At 37.4% G+C, this 22291-nt stretch overlaps 1 protein-coding gene across 2 annotated transcripts in view; it reads left to right on the forward strand.

The window, feature by feature from the left end:
• The window catches only part of lratb.1 (lecithin retinol acyltransferase b, tandem duplicate 1), a 156734-nt gene that overhangs the window by 40028 nt on the left and 94415 nt on the right, over nucleotides 1-22291 (forward strand). For both annotated transcript variants that reach the window (XM_060832622.1, XM_060832632.1), the window contains 4 exons: nucleotides 8308-8351; nucleotides 13711-13788; nucleotides 16540-16736; nucleotides 21926-21990. In XM_060832622.1, the coding sequence (XP_060688605.1) occupies nucleotides 8308-8351; nucleotides 13711-13788; nucleotides 16540-16736; nucleotides 21926-21990 (384 nt within the window). The remainder of the gene's footprint in view (nucleotides 1-8307; nucleotides 8352-13710; nucleotides 13789-16539; nucleotides 16737-21925; nucleotides 21991-22291) is intronic.

Genomic DNA, 22291 nt, shown 5'->3' on the forward strand with positions numbered 1-22291 from the left:
TTCCTGTTCTGTGCCAACTCCTCAGCCCTCAACTCCCTGTTATTTCAAAAATCTATCTAGCTTCTCTAAATATTTCCAGTAATTCTGCAGGCTGGGCAATACCAGCCATTCACTAGCCTCTGGAAGAAGAAATTTCTTTGCATCTCAGTTTTAAATAATCTTCTCAACATCTATCCTCCTAAGCCCACTTAGAATCTTGGGTGTTTCAATAAGGTGACTCTTCATTCCTTTAAACTTTGACAAATAGAGGCCCTAACCTGTTTAGCTGTTGTTGATAAGTCAATTTCTTTATCCTGAGAATCAGCATTGTGAGTCTTTTTGAACTGTTTATAATGCCAGTTTATCTTTCTTTAAAGAGGCTGAAAATGTGTTGCTGGAAAAGCGCAGCAGGTCAGGCAGCATCCAAGGAGCAGGAAAATCGATGTTTCAGGCATGAGCCCTCCTTCAGGAATCTTTCTTTAAATACAGGGAGCAAAACAGTACTCCAAACACCCTGTGCCCAGACTTCCCTATTTTTTAACTCCAACCTTCTTGCAATAAAGGCAAAAGTTGCATTTCCCTTTGCAATTGCTTGCTCCACTTTCATGCTACGATGTTGTGTTTCAAGCACAAGAACACCATGATCCCTCTATACTGCACTCATTTTAGTCTCTTTTCACTTAAATAATAGGCTGCCTTTGGTTCTCCCGACGAAAGTGCATGTCCTTTCACTTTCTGACATTAAACTCCATCTGCCAAAATTTTGCCCACTCACTCAACCTATCCATATCCCCTTGATGAATCCTTATGCCTCTTCACATGTTCTCCAACCTATTTTTGTATCATCAGTAAATTTAGATACAATACATTTTGCCCCCCTCCTCCATTCATTAATAGAACTTTTAAGTATTTGTTGCTGAAGAATTATTCCTTCTGACTCTCCACTTATATCTTTCTAACCTGAGAAATACTAATTAATTTCTTTGTGTTAACCAATCTCAGTCTGTACTCTTACCTTATCCTAATACTATGAGCTTTTATCTTGTTTGATAATCTTTTATGTGATTCCTTATTGAAAATAGTTTACTACATTCTGTTGTCCTCCCTTCTTGAATGGGGTTTTCATTTTAGCAATTTCCCAATCCTCCCAATCCAAACACTCCTAGAATCCTGCAACTTTTAAAAATATTTTGACCCATTCCTTCACTGACTCTGTGGTTATATTCTTTAAAACTCTTGGATGCGGATCATTGGGTCTTCATGACTTGTCAGCTTTTCGTACCATTAATTTGTCAAATACTTTGACCCCTCTCAGCTGCATCCTCCAAGATTCCCATAATTCTTTAGCTGCTTTCTTTTTATGTACCCATCAAAGCTCTTGCTGCTTTATTTTATATTTCTTGCCAAATTACTTTCATTATCAATTTTCTCTATTTTTTTCTTAGCTTTTTAGTCATCTGCTGCCTCCTAAAATAAGTTCCAATCCTTTGGCCTACCAGTTGTTTTCATTGCTTTGAATGCTTTTAATCAATGCACTCGTTAATTGCCTCTGTTAACCATTAGGCTGCCAGACTTGTAGTTTCCTTTTTTTCTTGCTCTTTCCTTTCATGAATAGAGGAATCACATTTACTATTTCCCAGTTGGATGGAAACTTCCCAGGGAATTTTATAAAATTAAAACCAATGCATCTACTATCTTAGCAGCAGTTCTCTTAAGAACTTACGTTGAAATCCACCTGGGCCTGGGACTTGTTAGTTTTTGAGTATAATAATTTTCTCAATTACCTTTTCCTGGGATTATATTTGTTTAAAGTTTGTCCCTCCCTTTCACCTCTTGATTTGGAATTATTTATTTCTGGGATGCTATCTGTATCCTCTACATCAATGACACAAAAATATCTGTTTAAATCATCTGCCCTTTTTTTATATGCTATGATTAGTTCCATATTCTTAGTCTCTAGAGGACCAAAGTTTATTTATTTTTTTCCTCTTTAAATGCCAGTGGAAGCTCATTCTGTCTGTTTTTATAGTTTCAGCTAGCTTTCTCTCATACTCCCTTTTGTTTAGGCATTTTTTTGTTGCTGCCCAATCATCTGACCTAGTACTTTGCAAAAGTATATGCTTATTCTTTCAATTTGATGCTGTTACTACAAAATGCAATGGATAGTTCTGCCTCTACTTCCCTCTCAGGTAGTGATTTCCAGGCCTGCACCAACCTGATAAAAAAAACTCCTCAAAATGATTACATTAAAATGTTTGCGCCCTAGTTATTAACTTTTTTACTGAGAGAAGTAGGCCCTTGCTATCCTGTCTGCTTAGGCTTCTCATACTTTTCTACAGCTCAATTAAATCTTACCTCTGCTTCCTCTATTCCATGGTAAACAACAAAGTGTCCAATCTTATTTCATGGCTTAAAATTTTCCAATCTTTACATTATTCTTATAAATATCTTCTGTATTTTTGCCAGTGTCATTACATTCTTTCTATAAATAATGTGATAAACAGAACTTCACACAATTCTGTAGCTGAGAATAACTAGTGTTTTATTGAGTTCCAGCATAACCTCCCTGCCATTACTTGGCAGGTTGGTCTTGGCCAATATTTATCCTCTAACCTTAGGTAAAAGTTTATTAAAAAGGATATCAAGTCATTATCAAATTGGTGTTCTCGGACCTTGCTGTGCAAAATTGATTGCTGTGTCTCCAACATTACAACAGTGATTGCAGTTCAAAACATATTTAATTGGTTGTAAAATGCTTTGAGACATCTTGAACTATGAAATGCATGATATAAATATAAGTTTTTTTCTTTGAGTGTTGGTTTTGATTAGTGGGCTGACATTTACTTGCACAAAGATCAATATGTTTCTGTGTTCATCTTGTTCTGGATTTGCTCCTTTCCTCCACAAACTTTCCTTTTTAACCTTTTATAACAACTTCCAGTCTGAAGCAGTCTCAATTCCTAGTCTGGCTCTCGTTAGTGTAACCTGCATAAATCCAGGGAACATTTCCCTTAATTTATAGGGAACTTCCCACATGTGTTTTGGACCAGTAGAGATTGTTGACAGCATAGAAATCTTTCCAGTGAAATGCAATCACAAACAGAGATTTTAGGAAAGAAAGAAGTTAAATCTATGCTTCACTCAGCCCATACAGGAAGCTTTGGTATTCGGGATAGAGCAACAGATCAAAGGAATAGGAGACTTCAAGGAAGCTGGAGCTTTGGGGCATCAGCTATAAACATCAATATTGCTTCCTGCTGACAATCTATTTGACTTGTGCCAAGAAATGAACAAGAATATGTGGCTTTTCTAATAGTATACTTAATTACTGTTCTGTCCTTTTTCTGATCGTTGGTTACTAATTGCCATCTTCTGTAGTTGAGATTTCTGGAAATAAATTATGCCAGCACTTGTTTAGATTTACTGTCTGAAGCATTTTTCATATTCTGATTCTAAGAGCCATCAGACACGTGAGAATTTTAATGAAGGACCAGTTTTTTGTGGTGTGCATCCAATGCTTTAACTTTGTGCTTAAAATTGATCAGCATTCACAAGACATGGGGAAACTTTCCAGAAAGTTGTAAACATAATACTAAGAAGTCTCAACTAATGTTCTTCATTGATTGTCTATTTGCATCAAATCTGTAATACCAACTTCCTGGCATTTTTCACATTTCTGGACAACTAACTGAGAGGAATATTCTGCAGAATCTCACTTTGACATGCTCTGATTCTTTAGGGCGGTTGAGAACGGAAGACCTCTCGGGCGTAACCTGATGCCTTTAATCTTTTAGAACCCCAGTACTGGTTTCTTTCAATATTTTATGTTTAATTTAATAGTAGAGAAGAGACAATGAAATTTAAACATTGCTCTGATTTCTGAAGGTTGATCTTTCAAGGTTACAAAGTAAAGAAACCTATTTTGAATCTTTTGTGGAGGAAATTTGAAGATCTTCCCAATAGAGAACCAAAAGAGTGATTTTATTGTTGTTTAGCCTGTTCGACAAAATACTTATAGAATTGGACACCTAAATGTAGAAATCCCCTGCATACAATTCTGTACCTGCTGCTGGAACACCGTAGTTTCATGTTACAGAAAAAGTTTTTTTTAACATTAAGTTGCATTTTTCGAAAACAGACACCTTGTTTGCTTTTAGTTCCTACCTTTGACCATTTTATGTATTGAATTGAGTTTGAAATGTAAGCTCTACATTTTTACGTTATGGTTTGCTGTAAGGTTGTTCTACACACACGTTGACCAGACATCTTTCCATCAATTGCCTCTGTTTTAAAAGCTTTGTAGATGGCAATGTCCCTACATTTTTCCACATATTTGGGGTTCATTGATCTTGTCTTTATGTATATAGGGGCAGGGTTTTCCTCTCCTCGGTGTGCTGGAGCACAGAGAACCATTTAAATGCAGGAAAAAATTAGAATGTCGTAGCAGTGGTAGTAAGGGAAACGTATAAAGTGGGAGTAGATACAGCTCTGGGTAGACAGGAAGTTGTGTTCTGAAGGTTGTGTTGCCTTCCTTGTGGCAGGGTTAAGGACATTTTCTCGGGGAAACTTGGAATGGGAGAGAAGGGATCCAGTTGTTGTCATTCTTATTGGTAGTAACAACTTTGATAAGACTGACAAGAAGTTCCTACTGAAAGATTTTGAACAGTTAGGATCTAAACTCAAAGGAGAACCTCCAACATAATGATCTCAGAATTTCGATCTAATCCACAAACATACTGGTACAGAGTAAATGAAGTCTAGGAGTTAAATATGTTGCTTAAAGTCTGGTTGAAGATTTGTAGCTCGGGTGTCCGTTGTTGTGGTTCTGTTCGCCGAGCTGGAAGTTTTTGCTGCAAACGTTTCGTTCCCTGGCTAGGGAACATCATCAGTGCTATTGGAGCCTCCTGTGAAGCGCTGCTTTGATGTTTCTTCCGGTATTTATAGTGGTTTGTTCTTGCCGCTTCCGGGTGTCAGTTTCAGCTGTAGTAGTTTGTATGTGGGGTCCAGGTCGATGTGTTTGTTAATGGAGTTTGTGGATGAATGCCATGCCTCTAGGAATTCCCTGGCTGTTCTCTGTCTGGCTTGTCCTATGATGGTAGTGTTTTCCCAGTCAAATTCATGTTCCTGGTTGTCTGAGTGTATGGCTACTAGGGATAGCTGGTCGTGTCGTTTTGTGGCTAGCTGATGTTCATGGATGCGGATTGTTAGCTGTCTTCCTGTTTGTCCTATATAGTGTTTTGTGCAGTCCTTGCATGGTATTTTGTAAACTACGTTAGTTTGGCTCGTGCTGGCTATCAGCTAGCCACAAAACGACACGACCAGCTATCCCTAGTAGCCATACACTCAGACAACCAGGAACATGAATTTGACTGGGAAAACACTACCATCGTAGGACAAGCCAGACAGAGAACAGCCAGGGAATTCCTAGAGGCATGGCATTCATCCACAAACTCAATTAACAGACACATGGACCTGGACCCCATATACAAACTACTATAGCTGAAACTGACACCCAGAAGCGGCAAGAACAAACCACTATAAATACCCGAAGAAACATCAAAGCAGCGCTTCACAGGAGGCTCCAATAGCACTGATGATGTTCCCTAGCCAGGGAACGAAACGTTTGCAGCAAAAACTTCCAGCTCGGCGAACAGAACCACAACATGTTGCTTAAAATTTGGTGTAGTAGGAATGAGCACAGTTCATGCAGCAAAAACACTCGTAGTAGGATCGAAGGAAATAGTTCCAAATGATGAGCTTCACTTGAACTATGCTGGGACTAGTTCCCTGGCGAATCCAATAACTAGGCTGTAGAGAACCTTTAAGCTAATTAAAATGGGGGACAGGCCAGGAGGGGGAACCCAGTGGCTTACAAAGCAAAAGGATATGGCAGCATTACAGGGCAACTGTTCTGATAATGATATCCAGAGTGAGACAGGAAGGCACTGAGCGTACAAAAAACATAGCAAATAGGGTCAAAGAGATGAAAATAATAAAAGTCAAAATTAATGACTTTTCACTTAAAAGTCCACAGTATTCTAAACAAAATAAATGAATTAATGGCACAAATGAGGTTCGTGAATATGCTCTTAGAGCCATTGTGGAGATATGATTCCAAAGAATTCAAAGCTGGAAACTAAATAGCACTAATATATTAAAGCTGGGGCAGCATGGTGGTTCAGTGGTTAGCACTGCTGCCTCACAGTGCCAGGGACCAGCCTTAGTCAGTCAGCTAAGTTGGAGTTTTCATGTTCTCCCTGTTCTGTGTGGGTTTCCTCTGGGTGCTCTGGTTTCTGCTCACAGCCCAAAGATGTGCAGGTTACGTGGATTAGCCATAGTCCCAATTTCACCAATTGTTCCTCATAAGTGAAATGTCTCATCACTAGAACCATTCTTGTGTACCTCCTGTACATTCTCCAATGCATTCACATCCATTCTGTAGTGTGGCTCCCAGAACTGTGCACAATGCCCCAGGTAACCAATGTCTTAATGTAAGTTCACCATTAACTCCCTGCTTTTGTACTTTATGACCGTATTAATTAGCCTGGAATCCCCTATGCTTTACTCACAGCTGAACCTGACTGAGGTTTCTCTGCTCCTGCACACCCTTTGGAATATGGTTTTTATTTTAAATTGTCTCTGTATGTTCTTTATACAGAAGTGCATCATCTCACTTTTTTCTGCTGATCTTCAACTACCACCTATCTGCCAATTTCACGGATGTGTCAATAAACTTCTGAATTCTGCATTGTCTTCCTCCAGTTTACAAATGTCCCAAGTTTTGAAATTGTTCCCTGCACACTAAGGTTTCAATCATATGTGCATTATCAACCAGGAGGAACAAGAGTTCCAATACTATCCCCTTGGGGACGACTACTACAAAACTTCTTTGGCCCAAACAACACCCAATAATCATTACTCTGTTTCCTATGCCTTAACAAATTTAAGTACACTTTGCTGCTATTCCATTTATCCCATGATGTATAATTTTCCTCACAAGTTTGTTATGTGACACGGCGTGGATCATAGAAAGCCTTTGTTGGGGCAATAAAGATGATGCAGAATCAAAAGTGTTCTGACATTCAGCTATAAACAACTTCTGTTCAATATAACCAACTAGATCCCGTTGATCACAATGCTCATCAGATTTTATTGTGTTCTTAAGCATTGAAATGACGAGTTCAACAGATTGGTTTTTATTGCTGTAGTCCTGAACTGAATTTGATCCCTTGGTCCTTCCTTGCATATTGGATGATTTTTTTTGCCAAATGCATTGAATTCTAAATATGAGCAGAAATTCAAATTGCATTTTTGAGATCAGTTGGGTTTAAATTTTCTCAGCTGTAGTTCTAGAATGGAAATTTTTACTCAGGAGACTTAAGTGCCCTGTCTTTTGCCTTCCACGTTTCTTGGAGAAACTATACATCCATTTAAGTTTATTGTTCTAATTTACTCTTCATTTCTGAGACATAATGTACTTTATTGAGACATTTCCAAATGAAGTCCTGTTATATTTTTCTATAATTAATATTAGGCTTGCCTTTCTAGCTCCTCAGTGACTCAGTGGTAAAAGCATCACTTGGTGCGTTTCTGCCTAATATAGAAAGGGTGCCAGCTTCAGTTCAAGTCACAACAAAAAGCTTCCCATGGAGACAATGACAAATCAGCCCTTTATCTTCATGTTTTTAAATTTCAGATTTTATGGACTTAAGTTTTGTGTCAAATAAATTAAAATAAATTTCAACAGTTTTTTTAAAGTTATTTGTTACCTGATACCAGGTTATAGTCCAACAGGCTAATTTGAAATCACAAGCTTTCAGAGTGCTGCCCCTTCGCCTAGTGAAGTTCACCTGGCCCCTTCACCTGATGAAGGTGCAGCTGTCCGAAAACTTGTGATTTCAAATAAACCCGTTGGACCATAGCCTGATGTTGTATGACTTCTGACTTTGTCCACCCCAGTCCAACACCAGTACCTTCACATCATATAACATTACTCATCTCGGTAATATCTTGTTTGGTTGCTCAGAAGTGGAATACATGATTACAGTTACAAAAGTTTTGTTATCTTATCAAGAGTTGGAGCCAGTTGCTGATCAGAGCATGTTTAGCTGTAGATTTACATGTTTGTACCCATCCATTATCCATTCTCAAAACAGTTGTAAGTTGTTACCTTGAGACAATATATCCCTAATTGTACAGTATTTTGTTTTTGCAACATGTTTGTATTACTGGATTAACAAGTTTTCCTTCATTACTGTGTATTGTATTTTCACTTTTAATTTTGTTTCTGGAATTTTGGTCATATCCTGAGTTTATGTTTTATTGCAGTTTGGCTGGAAGCAAGATGAGTTTGATCTGTTGGCTGCTGGAAGGTAAAACTTTTTCTGTGTTTTGTCTTTCTGTTTTGGGATTATATGTTTTCATTTTAAAAATTATCTTTTCTTAGAGACATTATTACCGCCATCATGTTGTTTGAAAGGTGCTCACTTGGGAAATTACTCCTGTTAAAAATGTTTTCATTTTGTTCATTTTATTTGAAAATAACTTGCATGTTAAAATATTTGAAATTGATCACATGATATAGTAAGAAACTATTGATCTCTCTCAGATGCAGTTTCAAATATTATGCATATTTGAAGAGAACAATTGATTTATCACTAGTCTTTTATTCTTTAATTACTGTTTAATCAGCCTGCACATACCCCAGCAGTATTGTCATGGTACAATGCATCTCCAAACTTCAGTGGTATTGTCATTGATTTGCAGATGCCATAAAGTTTACCAGCCTGTATAAAACACACATTTGATACAACAAGGAGGAATCTTCTTTGAATAATATACTGCCTCGTTTCATGAAAGGACTTACCTTGATACTAATCTGGTGTCACTTAGTTATATAATTTAATGTCTAATCTCCGTAGTTCCATACAATTGGATAATAAATCATTATATTTCTAAAATTCTTTAAATTAATATATTTTTTGAATCACCTTGTTCAGAGATCTTATTATAACCTCTGGAGCAGGTGGGAATTGAACATACTTATATTTGTAACTTTAAATTGCCTAGCTAGGTTGGATAATGGCATTAAAATCGCTCATTAAAACTTACACACTTGATTTGTAGCTTAGTGTTGATGGAAGTAGCAATAGGTATATTTTGATCCTGTAGCTAGTGCTCATTTTCCATGGACTAAAATTATTGCAGTTAACAACTAGAACATGAACAATTTTAATATATAATCTTATGGAGCTATTAATATAATGAAGAGTGCCAAGGTACTTCACAGAAACATTATAGAACAAAATATGACACTGAGCTGCTTAAGGAAATATTGCAGCAGTTGATTGGTCAAAGAGAGAATTTGTAAAGGAGCTAAGTAAGGTAAAGAGACAGAAAGTCATAAGGAGGGAAATCCAGAATTTAGAGCCTAGGCAACTGAAGGCATAACTGCCAATGGTGGAGCCAATGGATAAAATTGCGGATGCACAAGAATTAGAGGCATGCAGATATCTCTAAAAATTGCAGAGTTGTAGAGGATTACAGAAATAAGTGAGGGGTTAGGTGTGGTGAGGTCCAGCCTTGGAAGGATTTTAAGCATAACTATTTTAAAATTAATCTGTTAAGCTTTACTGAGAGCCATTGTAAGTCTGCAAGTAATGAAATGATAGGGGAATAGCACTTGCTATAAGTTAAATCATGGGCATCAGAGTTTTGGATGACTTCAAGTTTATGGAGGGTAGAATGTAAGGGATCAGCCAGAAATATGTTGGGATAGTCCATGTTTAGAGGTGACATAATAAACAGTGAGGTTTCAGCAATTGATGAGCTGAGACAGGCAATGCTGGGCAGTGTTGCAGAGGTTGAAATAGGTAGTCTGAGTGGTGGTGCAACTTGATCAAAGTCTTTGCAATACTGAATGAATTTGGTGCTGAAAGTATATTACACTTCCTGTTTTGTGATTAATCCATTCTATAGTATTGTCATCAGAGACCTGAATGAAATACACTTGGTTAAAGGTTTTCTCCCTTAGTACCTTTTCAAGAAAGGATGCTGTTAAATATGCTTTGAAGGTTTTTTAAAAAATGAAACAGAACATTTGTCAAGAATTAAATTATTGTAGTCACCTGTCTTTCTGAGTGTGATTTGCTCATTTTTTCACCGCATACCTTGGTTTTTCCCTCCCATTATTACTCTAATTTAGGGTGAGATTTCTTATTCTGAATGCGCATATTTCCTTGCCAGTAATGTAGATGAATGTCTCTGTTGAATGTTCCTTATAACTTGTTGAAAATAACCTTTAAACTGCAAATGGGAACAACCCAACAAAAGGTTTCCTGTGTTCCTTGTGTGGTACTGCCTGCCCTTTGATCAGAATCTTGATGACCTGGTGGAGATTGACCCCGTAGACTAGCAGATATTATGAGCATAACCCTTTATTTCAAGAACAAATGGGTATAATTTTCAACTTTCAGCAATAACTGAAAGCAGGAAATATTAGATTGGCTGCTTATTGTACATTCACCCAACGTTTCTTTGAATATAATATCATCATATAAAAGCTACAAAAAATCTCCCATAAGTTGTTTGTCCATTATAGAGCATCAATAGAAGCAAAAATAGAAGCCAAGAAAGACACTGTGTGACATATATTTAGGAAGCTAGTTGAGGGTTTTAAGTTACATTAGAGTCCTAATAAAGATTGTATAAGACTTTTAATGCAATAAGCAAGCAAACTAACCAACAACTAATTCAGATAGTCAGTCAAATATGGAATGTTGCTTATTAATAGGCAGCAGGATAGGATACATTCATGTGCTGGAACCATTTTCTGTAAACAAGGAATTAATCAAGCCTTGCACCTTTTTTGAAATACTTGGAAGTTTGGATTACTTTTAGTTCCCTACTGCTTTCTCTATTGCAAATTCTTAGTTAATTAGGATAAAAGTATCAACTAATCATCACTCTTTTCTTTTGGACTGAAAATTGATGTGATCTTTTGAAATTTGGCATTCTTGCATTTGTCCTGATGAGTGCAAGACAAGCTTTGACAACTCTCTTTTCAGCAATATTTGTTTTTCTTACAAATGAATAATTTGAAAGTTAATGTAACTATTAAACAATATTTAGTTTGCATTGTAAGACCTGTCATGATCAAGTCTGGAGCAGTAAATAAGTTTCCTTTTCTTCAAACCCAGGTTTGGTATCATTTTAATTGCTTTGGTACAATTTTAGTTGTTCTACCATTGTGACTATGCTTTCAGTTACCTAGGTCCTAAACTCTGGAATTCCTTCCCTATACCTTTCCAACTCTCTACCTTAATTTCCTTCTGTTAAACAAATGTGATCATTTTCCCCTTAATATATGATTGAATATGGATTAAAGTTATGAAGAAGCAAGCCAGACTAAGGAGTTATTGGAAACTCACTGAAACAAAGTATAAAATTTGTTCAAAAGATGAAAACCCATTCTGAATTCCAACACATATAATCATTCGCATGCAAGCAAACCGCACAGGGTATAGGCTGAGGGGAGATGGAATTGAAAAGCAAAGTATGTGTACTAGATCAGGGAATTATACATTGCACTGTTGATGTTAGTGCTCTGGTAAGGTTTGCGACTGGGCTGTTTCAGTTGTTCTCCTGGATGTAGAGATACAAAACAGATTGCTATATTTTAAATGATCACAATTCGCAGTCAGTTTTCTCTCAGGGCTGATCACATTTTCAGAACGAGACATACCATTTCCAAAGAGAGTGAGAGAGATGTTACATTTGTGAGGAGTTCTTCCATGTTACTAATGTTACTATTAACTTGATATTTCTCTTTAGTTTTCTAAATCTCCCTTCATATGAACACTTTCTCTACCCATTTTGTTTAAAGCCCTATCTCCAGCCCTAACTGTAGGGTTCATCAGGACACTGATCCCAGATGATCCCTGTTCTTCAAGTATTAGTCCCATTTGAATGGTTTGCTGGACCACTTCATTGCAACTTGGGTGTCAACCACACAATTTTGGACTGGAGTCATGAGTCAATCAGACTGGCTAAAACTCACATGATCTAAAATAATTTCAACATTGTATGAAATGTTCTTGTCAGTGCTCTAGTAGAATCACTTTGTTGTAATATGGAGCATGTCATCATGACTTACAATCTCAAATCTTTAGGAGGTGCACATCAACTCCACTTGGATTGCTTGCATCTGATGGGCCTTTCTCTGATCAAACTTAGGATTCCTTTAGAAGACACGCATGATGAAAATGAGTTTTATACCTGTCTTTGTACTCTCAAACACTTTGAGACCAGAGAAAGGAAACATTATACTCTAAGATCTGAGACAATATTTGTGTATAATCTCCTGACACTGAGCATGTGGAGCTAGAACCTGTTCATGTTACAGACGCACACCAATTATCTGAGCATGTAGCACAGCCAACCACAACTTGCCAGTCTGCATAGCATTTTTTAATATTATTAGAATCATAGAGATATACAGCATGGGAACAGACCCTTTGGTCTAACTTGTTCATGTCGATCAGATATCCTAAATATATCTCACATAATTTGCCAGCACTTGGCCCATATACCTGTTAACCTTCCTACTCATACACCCATGCAGATGCCTTTTAAATTTTGTAATTGTACCAGCCTCCACCACTTCCTTTGGCAGCTCATTCCATACATGCACCACCCTCTGTGTGAAAACGTTCCCCCGAGGTCCCTTCTAATTCTTTCCCCTCACTCTCAACTTATGCCCTCTAGTTCGTGGACTCCCCCACTCCAGGGGAAAAACCTTGTTATTTACCCTATCCATGCCCCTCTGTGAGGTTACCCCTCAGCCTCCAGCACTCCAGGGAAAACAGCCACAGTCTATCTGCCTTATCTGTCTTTCAGGAATTTATGATGTGTATGCCAAGGTCTGTCTTTTCTGCACACATCTCTGTATCCTGCCATTTATTATGAATTTCTGTGCTTTGTTAACCTTTCCCAACCGGTCTACAAATTGAACTACTGACTGACCCAGAGATATTGTCATTCAGAGCTTTATTTTTCCTTATCAGCCATCTAGCCAAGGTTTGTGCCAGTGGACTTCCATAATGGAATTGGGACTTTGGTTATTGAACAGGTTCTCTGAGGTTTTGAAAGGGGCTGAGGTGCAGCTCCTTGTTCTTTACCTTCCTGACTGACAGCAGGCCAGGACAATAACCTCACAGCCTTCTAAATTGGAAATGGAAGATAACGATGCATCTGTGCCCAACATCACTCACTCCTTGCCTCCCCTTAAATAAAGATGCCGTAATGTTAGCATTACATCTTATGAAAGGTGCAGTCTAAATCCAGATTAATATTATCTAGATTATATAATGAATTGAATGCTCAGAGGAGCATTCAACTTATATGCCATTTTTACCATTGCCCACACCAGCCCTGCTTTAATGACATCTTTGAATAGACTGTCAGATTGTGGTAATTCAACACTAACTTTGTATTGATTTTTAGAGATCATTAAGATTGCTGAAATAAATTTTGTAATACATCTTGCGGTCAGCAGGGGGAGAAGGCTTCCAAATTTTGCTTCAGGATTTGATTTAACACGTTTGCAGAGATGACAGAGGGATTTTTGAACTGGGTTTTAACTGTGAACATTGGATTTTCATTTTGTTTACCTCACAAATCTGTGTGTTTCTAAGCTTTACAGTACATAATACTTTTTAATTTTGTGTTTAGTCTTGCAGGTCACTTGATAGAGTGTGGAGCCCAGTCTACAGGTGGAATATTTACTGATTGGCACCGAGTTCCTGACTGGTATTCAACTGATCTTTACGTTTTCCTCCCAAAAAAAATCAGACCCTCTTTTCTTGATTTAAATATATTCTTAATGTCTTTATAACCATCATCCAATCCTAGATTAAAAACATAGCAACATATAGCTTTTAGACTGTTACCTTGTTGTTTTTAGGTTGTATAAATGAACCAATGTAAACTTCATAGAAATTACTTTTTATATGTAATTGTATACTGGAATATTTTTGACTTATTTAATAACTTGAAAAGGAAATTATGATATAAATATATTACAAATATGAAGTTTTATATGGTTATTATGTTTTGGGACTGTTTCTTTAATTCAGGGTAAAATGGAGGAATGAGGGGTCATATGATGTTTTCTGTCTTCTTTCCAGCAACAAGCTTGGTTTTTAAGGGGGCCCAACTTGTTTTACTGGGGGGAAAGAAATATAAGAGATTCAAACCTACAGACACACATGCCCCCTCAAAACATGTATAGAGATGCCACACATCCACAGTGCCAAAATATACTCCCCAAAACATAACCCACATGGTTCCTCATGCTCACCTTGGCTAACGTATGCTCTCCACAAATACTTCCCATTCCACTCGTCCTTCATGGATACGTAGAAAACTGGAGCAGGAGTAGGCCATTCAGTCCTTGAGCCTGCTGCACCATTCAACATGATCATCGTTGATTATGCATACCCTGATGATGCATAGTACCCTGCTCATGTGTTAAAAGAAATTCCCTCAAGCATTTCCCATGGTCCTTCTAGCCTGCCTATGACAGGCTATGATCATCAAACAATACTCTTGACCCTTCTTGACCTTGCTAAGGTATACTCCTCCAAACAGCAATGCATGACTTTTTTCCCATGCCACAGTATGTCCTTCCTCCCACTCCACATGGCCCCTTACGTCCCTTCACCACCACACCATGTAAGACACCTGCATGTCAATTCACCCACTATCCACTGTATAGAAGTATGAACCCTATAGTGACCAAGTGAGGTGTAAAATAAAGCTTTTGTTAAAAAATCCAAAGTCTGCACCAAGTTAAAGCCATTAGTTTTTTTTGAAGCTCTATTCATTGCTCCCAATACAGTGTCAATCTCCAGATCCTTTAAAGACCTATTATGTTTTTTGGCTGACAGCTGGACAACAATTAGCCTGTAGGATAGCTGTGCTCTGCAATAGAGAAAAGGAAGGAAAGAATTAAAGAGAAAAAACAAGTCCCATGCCTCAAAATGCTGTCTTTGTTATTTATTGTATAAATTAACCCACATTGTGACTGAAGAGACCAGATTTGTGAGGATTTAAATGATTTTGGAAGATTTGTCTAGCTTGCGTTAAAGGAGGAAGACTCAGAGTAACTCACCCCATGAAAGTCAGTCATAGGAAAGGGAAGAAGGCTATCGGAAATGGAAAATAGCTTTGAACTGATTCTGGGAAAATTATGTGTCTGCTTAAGGGATGAAATTTAACCATGGTGAAGGAAGTCTGGTCATTTTAAAAGTAGAACGGGGAAACCTTCCTAAAGTTTAAAGTATAAATTGCCTATAAAAATAGCATTTTGTCAATGTTGCTTTTAGTTTGATTATAAGTCTCAAAGTTTGAAATCTTATGAGATCTTTTCTGTAAGTCACTGGAATTCAAAACTCTTTTTAAAACTTGTAAATCTTCTCAGATTTACTTAACAAACGTGAGATTCTCTAATTTGGTTTTAAATAAGACTTTGCTATTATACATGTAAGAATGTCATTTTTATGACTATCTTTTTAGTTGTGATTATTTCTGACCACCTTCCATATCTTTTGCTTTCTTGATTTTTAATGTTTGATCTATCCTACATTATATAATGAACTAGAAATTATAAGAGAAATCTAACCATTTGTGAGAATAGTTGTGTTGGTAATGTCAATGCTTATCCTTTTCTGATCCATCCAAAACAACGCAAGAGTTTATTGTCTCTGGTAGTCTCAAAAAACATTTCAAATTGTGAAAACCCAGTAATATTCTAGGCTCTGGAAATTCTAGGTACTTGAAACAGAAATTTTGAGGAATAGAGGATCGACATATGTTAAATATCAGATGCTATGTTGAACTACATAGATCAAGACAATCCCACCCTGGATTCCAGTGCCTGGAAATCCCAAACGCATTGTTCTATTGAGAGATCGGTATACCTCCTTGAGAACAGGCATAGGCAATTAAAAGTTGCCTTTTCATGGGTGGTCTGACAATCTGCTGCTGAAGTTGGAGCAGGAGATTAATAGAATTAAGCTGCTTTCAGGAAAGGAAGAGGCAAGGAAGTTGTTTAATTGCTCACATTGCTACAAAAATACACCTGCATGGCTATCACTTGAGAGCATGAACAGGGCAGTTTTTGATGCCAGATATCGAAGACTTAATGACTGAGTTCAAACTTGAAGGATGACCATTTCTGAGGCACCAAAAAGTTGCACTGCTTCTGGAGCTTCTGTTTGAAAGGAAAGCCAACAGTAACGAAGCATAAATGTTCAGAATATGAGGGAACAGCATTGAAACCATCATGCTCATCATGATCTGGTAATTTTTAAAAAATCTGTATTAATCTAATATCCTGGTAAGCAGTGTATGGAGTTCCTCTTTGAATTGTACAATTTGTTCAGCCTTTGAATATGTTAATTTTTTTACATTTTAGTTTTTTTAATGAGCTTATATTGCTTTCTTAACTTGAATAAAAACTGCCACTCTGTTTAACTCTACATCTCATCCATTGTCTAGGGATAACATTGGTTTTCCAGTGGTTGAGTGTTCCTCTGATGGAAGTTTTGTCCTTTCTAAACCACCTAAAACGGGAGGATTGGTTTCATTTGGTACTGTTGCTGAACAGCTCGTCTATGAAATAGGTGATCCCCGACGTTACCAATTACCTGATGTCACCTGTGATTTCTCCCAGGTCACCCTGTCTGAAGTGCCAGGTGTGCAATTTCTATCATCACTTCCATGTACATAGAGCAAACTATACTTTAAATTGATATTATTGCAATCTACGAATATTCATTTAAAATTGTAACTTGTGCATAAAAGACCTCCGTATCACGAAAACGTGCAACAAGTGTGAATTTCAAATTTTAACATACATATGTTGAGATGAGTTTTGGCATTCGCAAATTTATTTCCTTTGGGCAAAACTCCACAGCACAAAAGCTCCTGTAGCGATTGAGTCGAAAGATATGATAAAGTTAATTTTAATTTTTTTTAATCATCATAATTAAAAAAGCATTTTTGGACCAAAATATATTGCCTTAACCTTCTGTGAATGGTTTAATTAATATCAACCATGTGATATTCAACACATTTTTTGGATGCAGACACGAGGAGAATGTGCAAACTCCACACAGTTCCCTGAGGCAGGAATTGAACCCAAGTCTCTGGTGCTGTGAGGCAGCAGGGCTAATCACTATGCCACCATGCCACCCACAGACAACATACCATTTCACCAAATTAACAACAAAACTATGTACTTTGGACTAAAGAATGTAGAGTTTTGCACTTACCCTTACCTGGAACTGTGTTATGGCATACACATAAATAACAGGGAACTCTTTAACCTTATCATTGTTTTGACAGGAAGAACTGGGCCATGAAATGTCCACTTCTCTTGTCACTTCTCTTACAGGATAGAAGCCACTTTTTAGCAGCTGGCTTTGCATCTGTGAATGTAATTGCAGGAACAGTTTGACTACTAATCATGATGATTGATGATATTATGTACATAGGATGAATGGTACAGAAACAGACCATTCAGCCCAACCAACTTATGCCAGTGTGATTTAGTGAGGTTACAAATGGAAAACAAATTTAAAGTTAAATTCAATTGTTTGTATTTGAGTGCTTTTTTGAGAGATTTTACTTTATATGTCACGACATTTGTTGGAATAATTCTGCCAAACAGTTTAGAAAACTTTCCTCTGTTAAGTTTTTTTAAAGAAAAAGTGCCAAAGTACAGTACAGTACCATTGTCCAGAAGGTACAGTGAGGTTGATAGGTTGCCACCACTGAAAAGTAGTCCCTTTGGAAAAGGAGCGCCACTCGATCTATTTATCAGGCTCTAGAAAAAGGGTTTTGCTTGCCAGAACTTTTGAAAATGTACAACATGGCTTTTGGTCTAGATTTGTGCTCCAAGTGCCCATGAATGGATGGAAATTCTAGCTCAAAGTTATTTTCCCATTTACCTAATTTTCTTTGTTTATTTGGGAGTGGTTGATTCCTTCTCAGTGGAAGCTTAATTTGAGCAAATTTGAAATATTACCTATATGTTATTAAGAATCTTCTGAATGTGAGCACTGAACAGCCCAACTTCTTGTTGTGACAATTTTCATAGTGTTTTATATATCAACGTTTAATTTATAATTGGAGTTATGTAAACATAATGAGAATTTCCAATGTAAACACTTCTCTGTCAATGTGTAGATACAGGGCTCCCAGCAGGAGATTCTCTCAGCTCTCAACTTTTTTGACCTCTTCACTTTTAGCCCTTGTTCCTTCACTGATAGCCCAGTTGCTAACTGTTCCTCCAGTAGTATCATAACTTAATGAGGTATCTTTCTGCTGCCACACTCTGGATCTCTCAACCCCACCCAACTGTCGACCCCTACTCAAACCCCAATCCCAACTTCAGCACTTTTCATGATCCTTCCCAGCTCTCCTATCCATATGCCATCTCCGTGAGCAATGTCCTGAGAGCTCTACGATCAACAAAAATATTAACATTGATAGTAAGTGAATTGAATCATCATCCCATTTCCTGTGGTTAACAAGCCCTTAACTATAAGTGGCCTGTAATTATTTTAGATGCAACCAGCTGTTGAGGATAATTAAACTAACAAACGGTACGATAAGAGCTGCACGTTCTACTTTTCACCCGACCAGGTGAAGTTTATTTTGGGATCTGAACTACAACTGAACCCTCCGCTTCTTAATGAATGAGTTCATAGCATTTAAACTCTCGCTGAACTTGTACACGAACTTTTTTTATTTGCATGCTGTCAAAATAACAAAGTGGGAAAAATGCTGAAGTTTTGTTTTAAAAATTGGTACTCAGATAGTGAAACAGAATGTGCTCTTATTTGGGAAACGATTGCTGTTTACTGTGAGCTATCACCAATGTAAACGTTTGTTTAAGCAGTACTGTAAGCAGTTAATATGGATTTAACACGATTCTGTTCTCTGAAATCAGTGCAAAACTTGATATTTTTCTAACTGTAAATATCCACTTAGAACCATAGAGATGTACAGCATGGAAATCGACCCTTCGGTCCAACTCGTCCATGCCGGCCAGATATCCCTACCCAAGGTAGTCCCACTTGCCAGCACTTGGCCCATATCCCTCTAAACCCTTCCTGTTCATATATCCATCCTGGTGCCTTTTAAATGTTGCAATTGTACTAGCCTCTATCACTTCGTCCGGCAGCTCATTCCATACACTCACTACCCTCTTAGGTCTTGCCCCTTTAGGTCTCTTTTATATCTTTCCTGTCTCACCCTAAACCTGTGCCCTCTAATTCTAGACTCCGCCACCCCAGGGAAAAGACTTTGTCTAGTTATTCAATCCATGCCCCTCATGATTTTATAAACCTCTATAAGGTCACCCCTCAGCCTCTGACGTTCCAAAGAAAACAGCCCCAGCCTGTTTTCACCTTCTCTCTCCAACCCTGGCAACGTCCTTGTAAGTCTTTTCTGAACCCTTTCAAGTTTCACAACATCCTTCTGATAGTTAAAAATCACACAATACCAGGTTATAGTCCAACAGCTTTAATTGGAAGCACACTAGCTTTCAGAGCGACGCTCCTTCATCAGGTCCTTCTGATAGAAATGAGACCAGAATTGCATGCAATATTCCAAAAGTGGCCCAACCAATATCCTGTACAGCCGTAACATGACCTCCCGACTCCTATACTCAATACTCTGACCAATAACAGAAAGCATACAAAATGTATGCTTTCCAACTGTCCTAACTACCTGTGACTCTACTTTTTAGGAGCTATGAACCTGCACTCCAAGGTCTCTTTGTTCAGCAACCCTCCCTAAGAGTTACTCCCTAAGTCCTGCTAAGATTTGCTTTCCCAAAATGCAGCATCTCACATTTATCAAACTTAAACTCCATCTGCCACTCCTCAGATCATTTGCCCATCTGATCAAAATCCCATTGTAATCGGAGATAACCTCCTTTGCTGTCCACTACACCTCCAATTTTGGTGTCATCTGCAAACTTACTAACTATACCTCTTATGCTCTCATCCAAATCATTTGTATAAGTGATGAAAAATAGTGGACCTAGCAAAATTCTGATACTTTAAGACAGTGATAGATCACTTGTCTTTGCATCTCCATGGTAAAATCTAAGAAGGGAAAATAATTCTGTATAACTTTCATATAATGAAAATGTAATTTCAGGTGCCAATATGACTCCAAAGTTTGGCCCTTGTCTCATTCAAGAGAATTGTAAAAGTAAACATTGTGAAATCCTACCAGTGGAAATTTTTGCCCAGATTGACCTGACATTATTTGAATATGTCTTCAGTGGTGATTCAAACTATGCTTAAAAGTACTTATGGCCTTTTGGGTCGGTTGGTACATGATAAAGCTACCCAGAGCTAGAGGAGCAAGAACAAGGCATTCAGTTGTTCTGTTCTGTTCCACCATGTGAGACAAAAGTCACTGATCTGTGATCTAACTCCATAAGCCAACCTTAGCTAATTTCCCTTAATATCTTGAAATAACAAAAGTTAATTGATCTAATGTGAATTGCTTTTTGAGGAAGTAAGTTCCGAACTTGTACCCCATCTCATGTTTAAAACTGTTCCTTAATTTCCTTCTTGAAAGGTTTGACTTTTTAAACAATGCCCTCTCAAGCTAGACTCTTCAACATGCACCCAACCCAATGGAGCTGAGAAAGTCTTATTGATGTAATGTTACATCACAGGGTAATTTAAACCAGCAACATAGAAGAGATTCACCCCATGCTGTAATCTGTGAAAGTTTGAGAGGCAAAAAACTGTCTCAAAGTCGCTATTTACAGGACAAAAAAAATTTAAGAACTTTATTCTTTAAGTCTAACAGAGAATATTAACTCAATTGACAACTCCTTTCTCTGAACTTATCTTTTACCTTCCCTTCTACAATACTGGTCTGATAAAAACCCTCGATTAAGATTTACAAAAAATTCAAATTTCAAAATCAGCCAGCTTTCGAATCTTCTCTTTGTGTCTTCCTCTGTATAGTTTCTCTCCAGGTCGGTGTTGATTTTATTTTGCAAACTCCTTCCCCACACAGGTATCTCTGAGAGAGTTCTTACTAGCAGCCTACATCTGTTGGTCTTTTGGCAGTTTGTTTTGCCGCTCTGGGTATATGTTCAAAATGTCTGTTATTTATACCCCAAAACATCCGATCCTTGCACTGATTTTAATATTGTCAAAATACTAAATTCAACTTGATTGTAGTTTGGTATCTTGGGGCATAATTTAAACCAATTGACCGAATTGGAATTTGTTTTTGTCTCATAACAACACAGGTATGGCTAGCTGTTCGATCAAATTTTCTATTTTAAATTTTCCAGTACTCTGTGTGCTTCTCTAAGTCCTTGCTAACTTTTCAACTCTCTTAAAGGTACAGTACCCCTTACACTTTCATAACAGAAGTAAGCCTTACAGTTGTATTCTGAACACACTTAAAATATACAAATGCGAAACAGATTTCTGCATATTGTGCTTGTTCCCAAGCAATATAAACAAAATATTTAAGCTGTCTCTCCGGTTACTGATTTCAGACCAAGAAGGACAATATGATCATAACATTAGGTTCATCAATGTTTCTTAGTTTCAAAATTAAATTGTTTTTTTTCTGCTAATGTAGATTTATTACTTGGCCTCATGATTTAAAGAAATTTGGCATTTATTAAAAACTTTCATACTGATCATGTGAGGAAATTTATAATTTTTTTTCATTTATGGGTATCTTGTAAAACTTTGCTAAGTTCTATAGTACTTCTTCAGATGTGTAAACGTCTGATAAAACATATTTTTATTTATATGACAAAGCCATTTCACATTGTTTTCCTGTGATGGTGTACCAAACTAAAACAAACTGCTTTTACTGTTATTTGCAGATGTAGAAGGTGGAGCAGTACGGGTTCAGGGAGCAAAGGGATTGCCTCCATCTGACAATTACAAGGTGCTGTGCAAGTATTTAGCAAAATGTATGACAGTTACAAGCATGATATAAGTCTATAATACAAGTATAGGGAGGTAATGGCCAACTGGTATTGGAGCTAGACTGTTGATACAGAGACTTGGGCAATGTTCTGGGGGCAAGAATTCCATCCCACCATGGCAGATAGTGGGATTTGAATAAATGAAAAATTTGTAATTAAGGGTCCAATGAAGCCATTGTAGATTGTCAGAAAAGAGCATCTGGTTCACTAATGCCCTTAGTGGAAAGAAAGGGGTTTTACTTACATGATCTGGCCTACGTT

This window comes from Hemiscyllium ocellatum, chromosome 1 (genome assembly GCF_020745735.1).
Source record: "Hemiscyllium ocellatum isolate sHemOce1 chromosome 1, sHemOce1.pat.X.cur, whole genome shotgun sequence".
Classification (NCBI taxonomy): Eukaryota; Metazoa; Chordata; class Chondrichthyes; order Orectolobiformes; family Hemiscylliidae; genus Hemiscyllium; species Hemiscyllium ocellatum.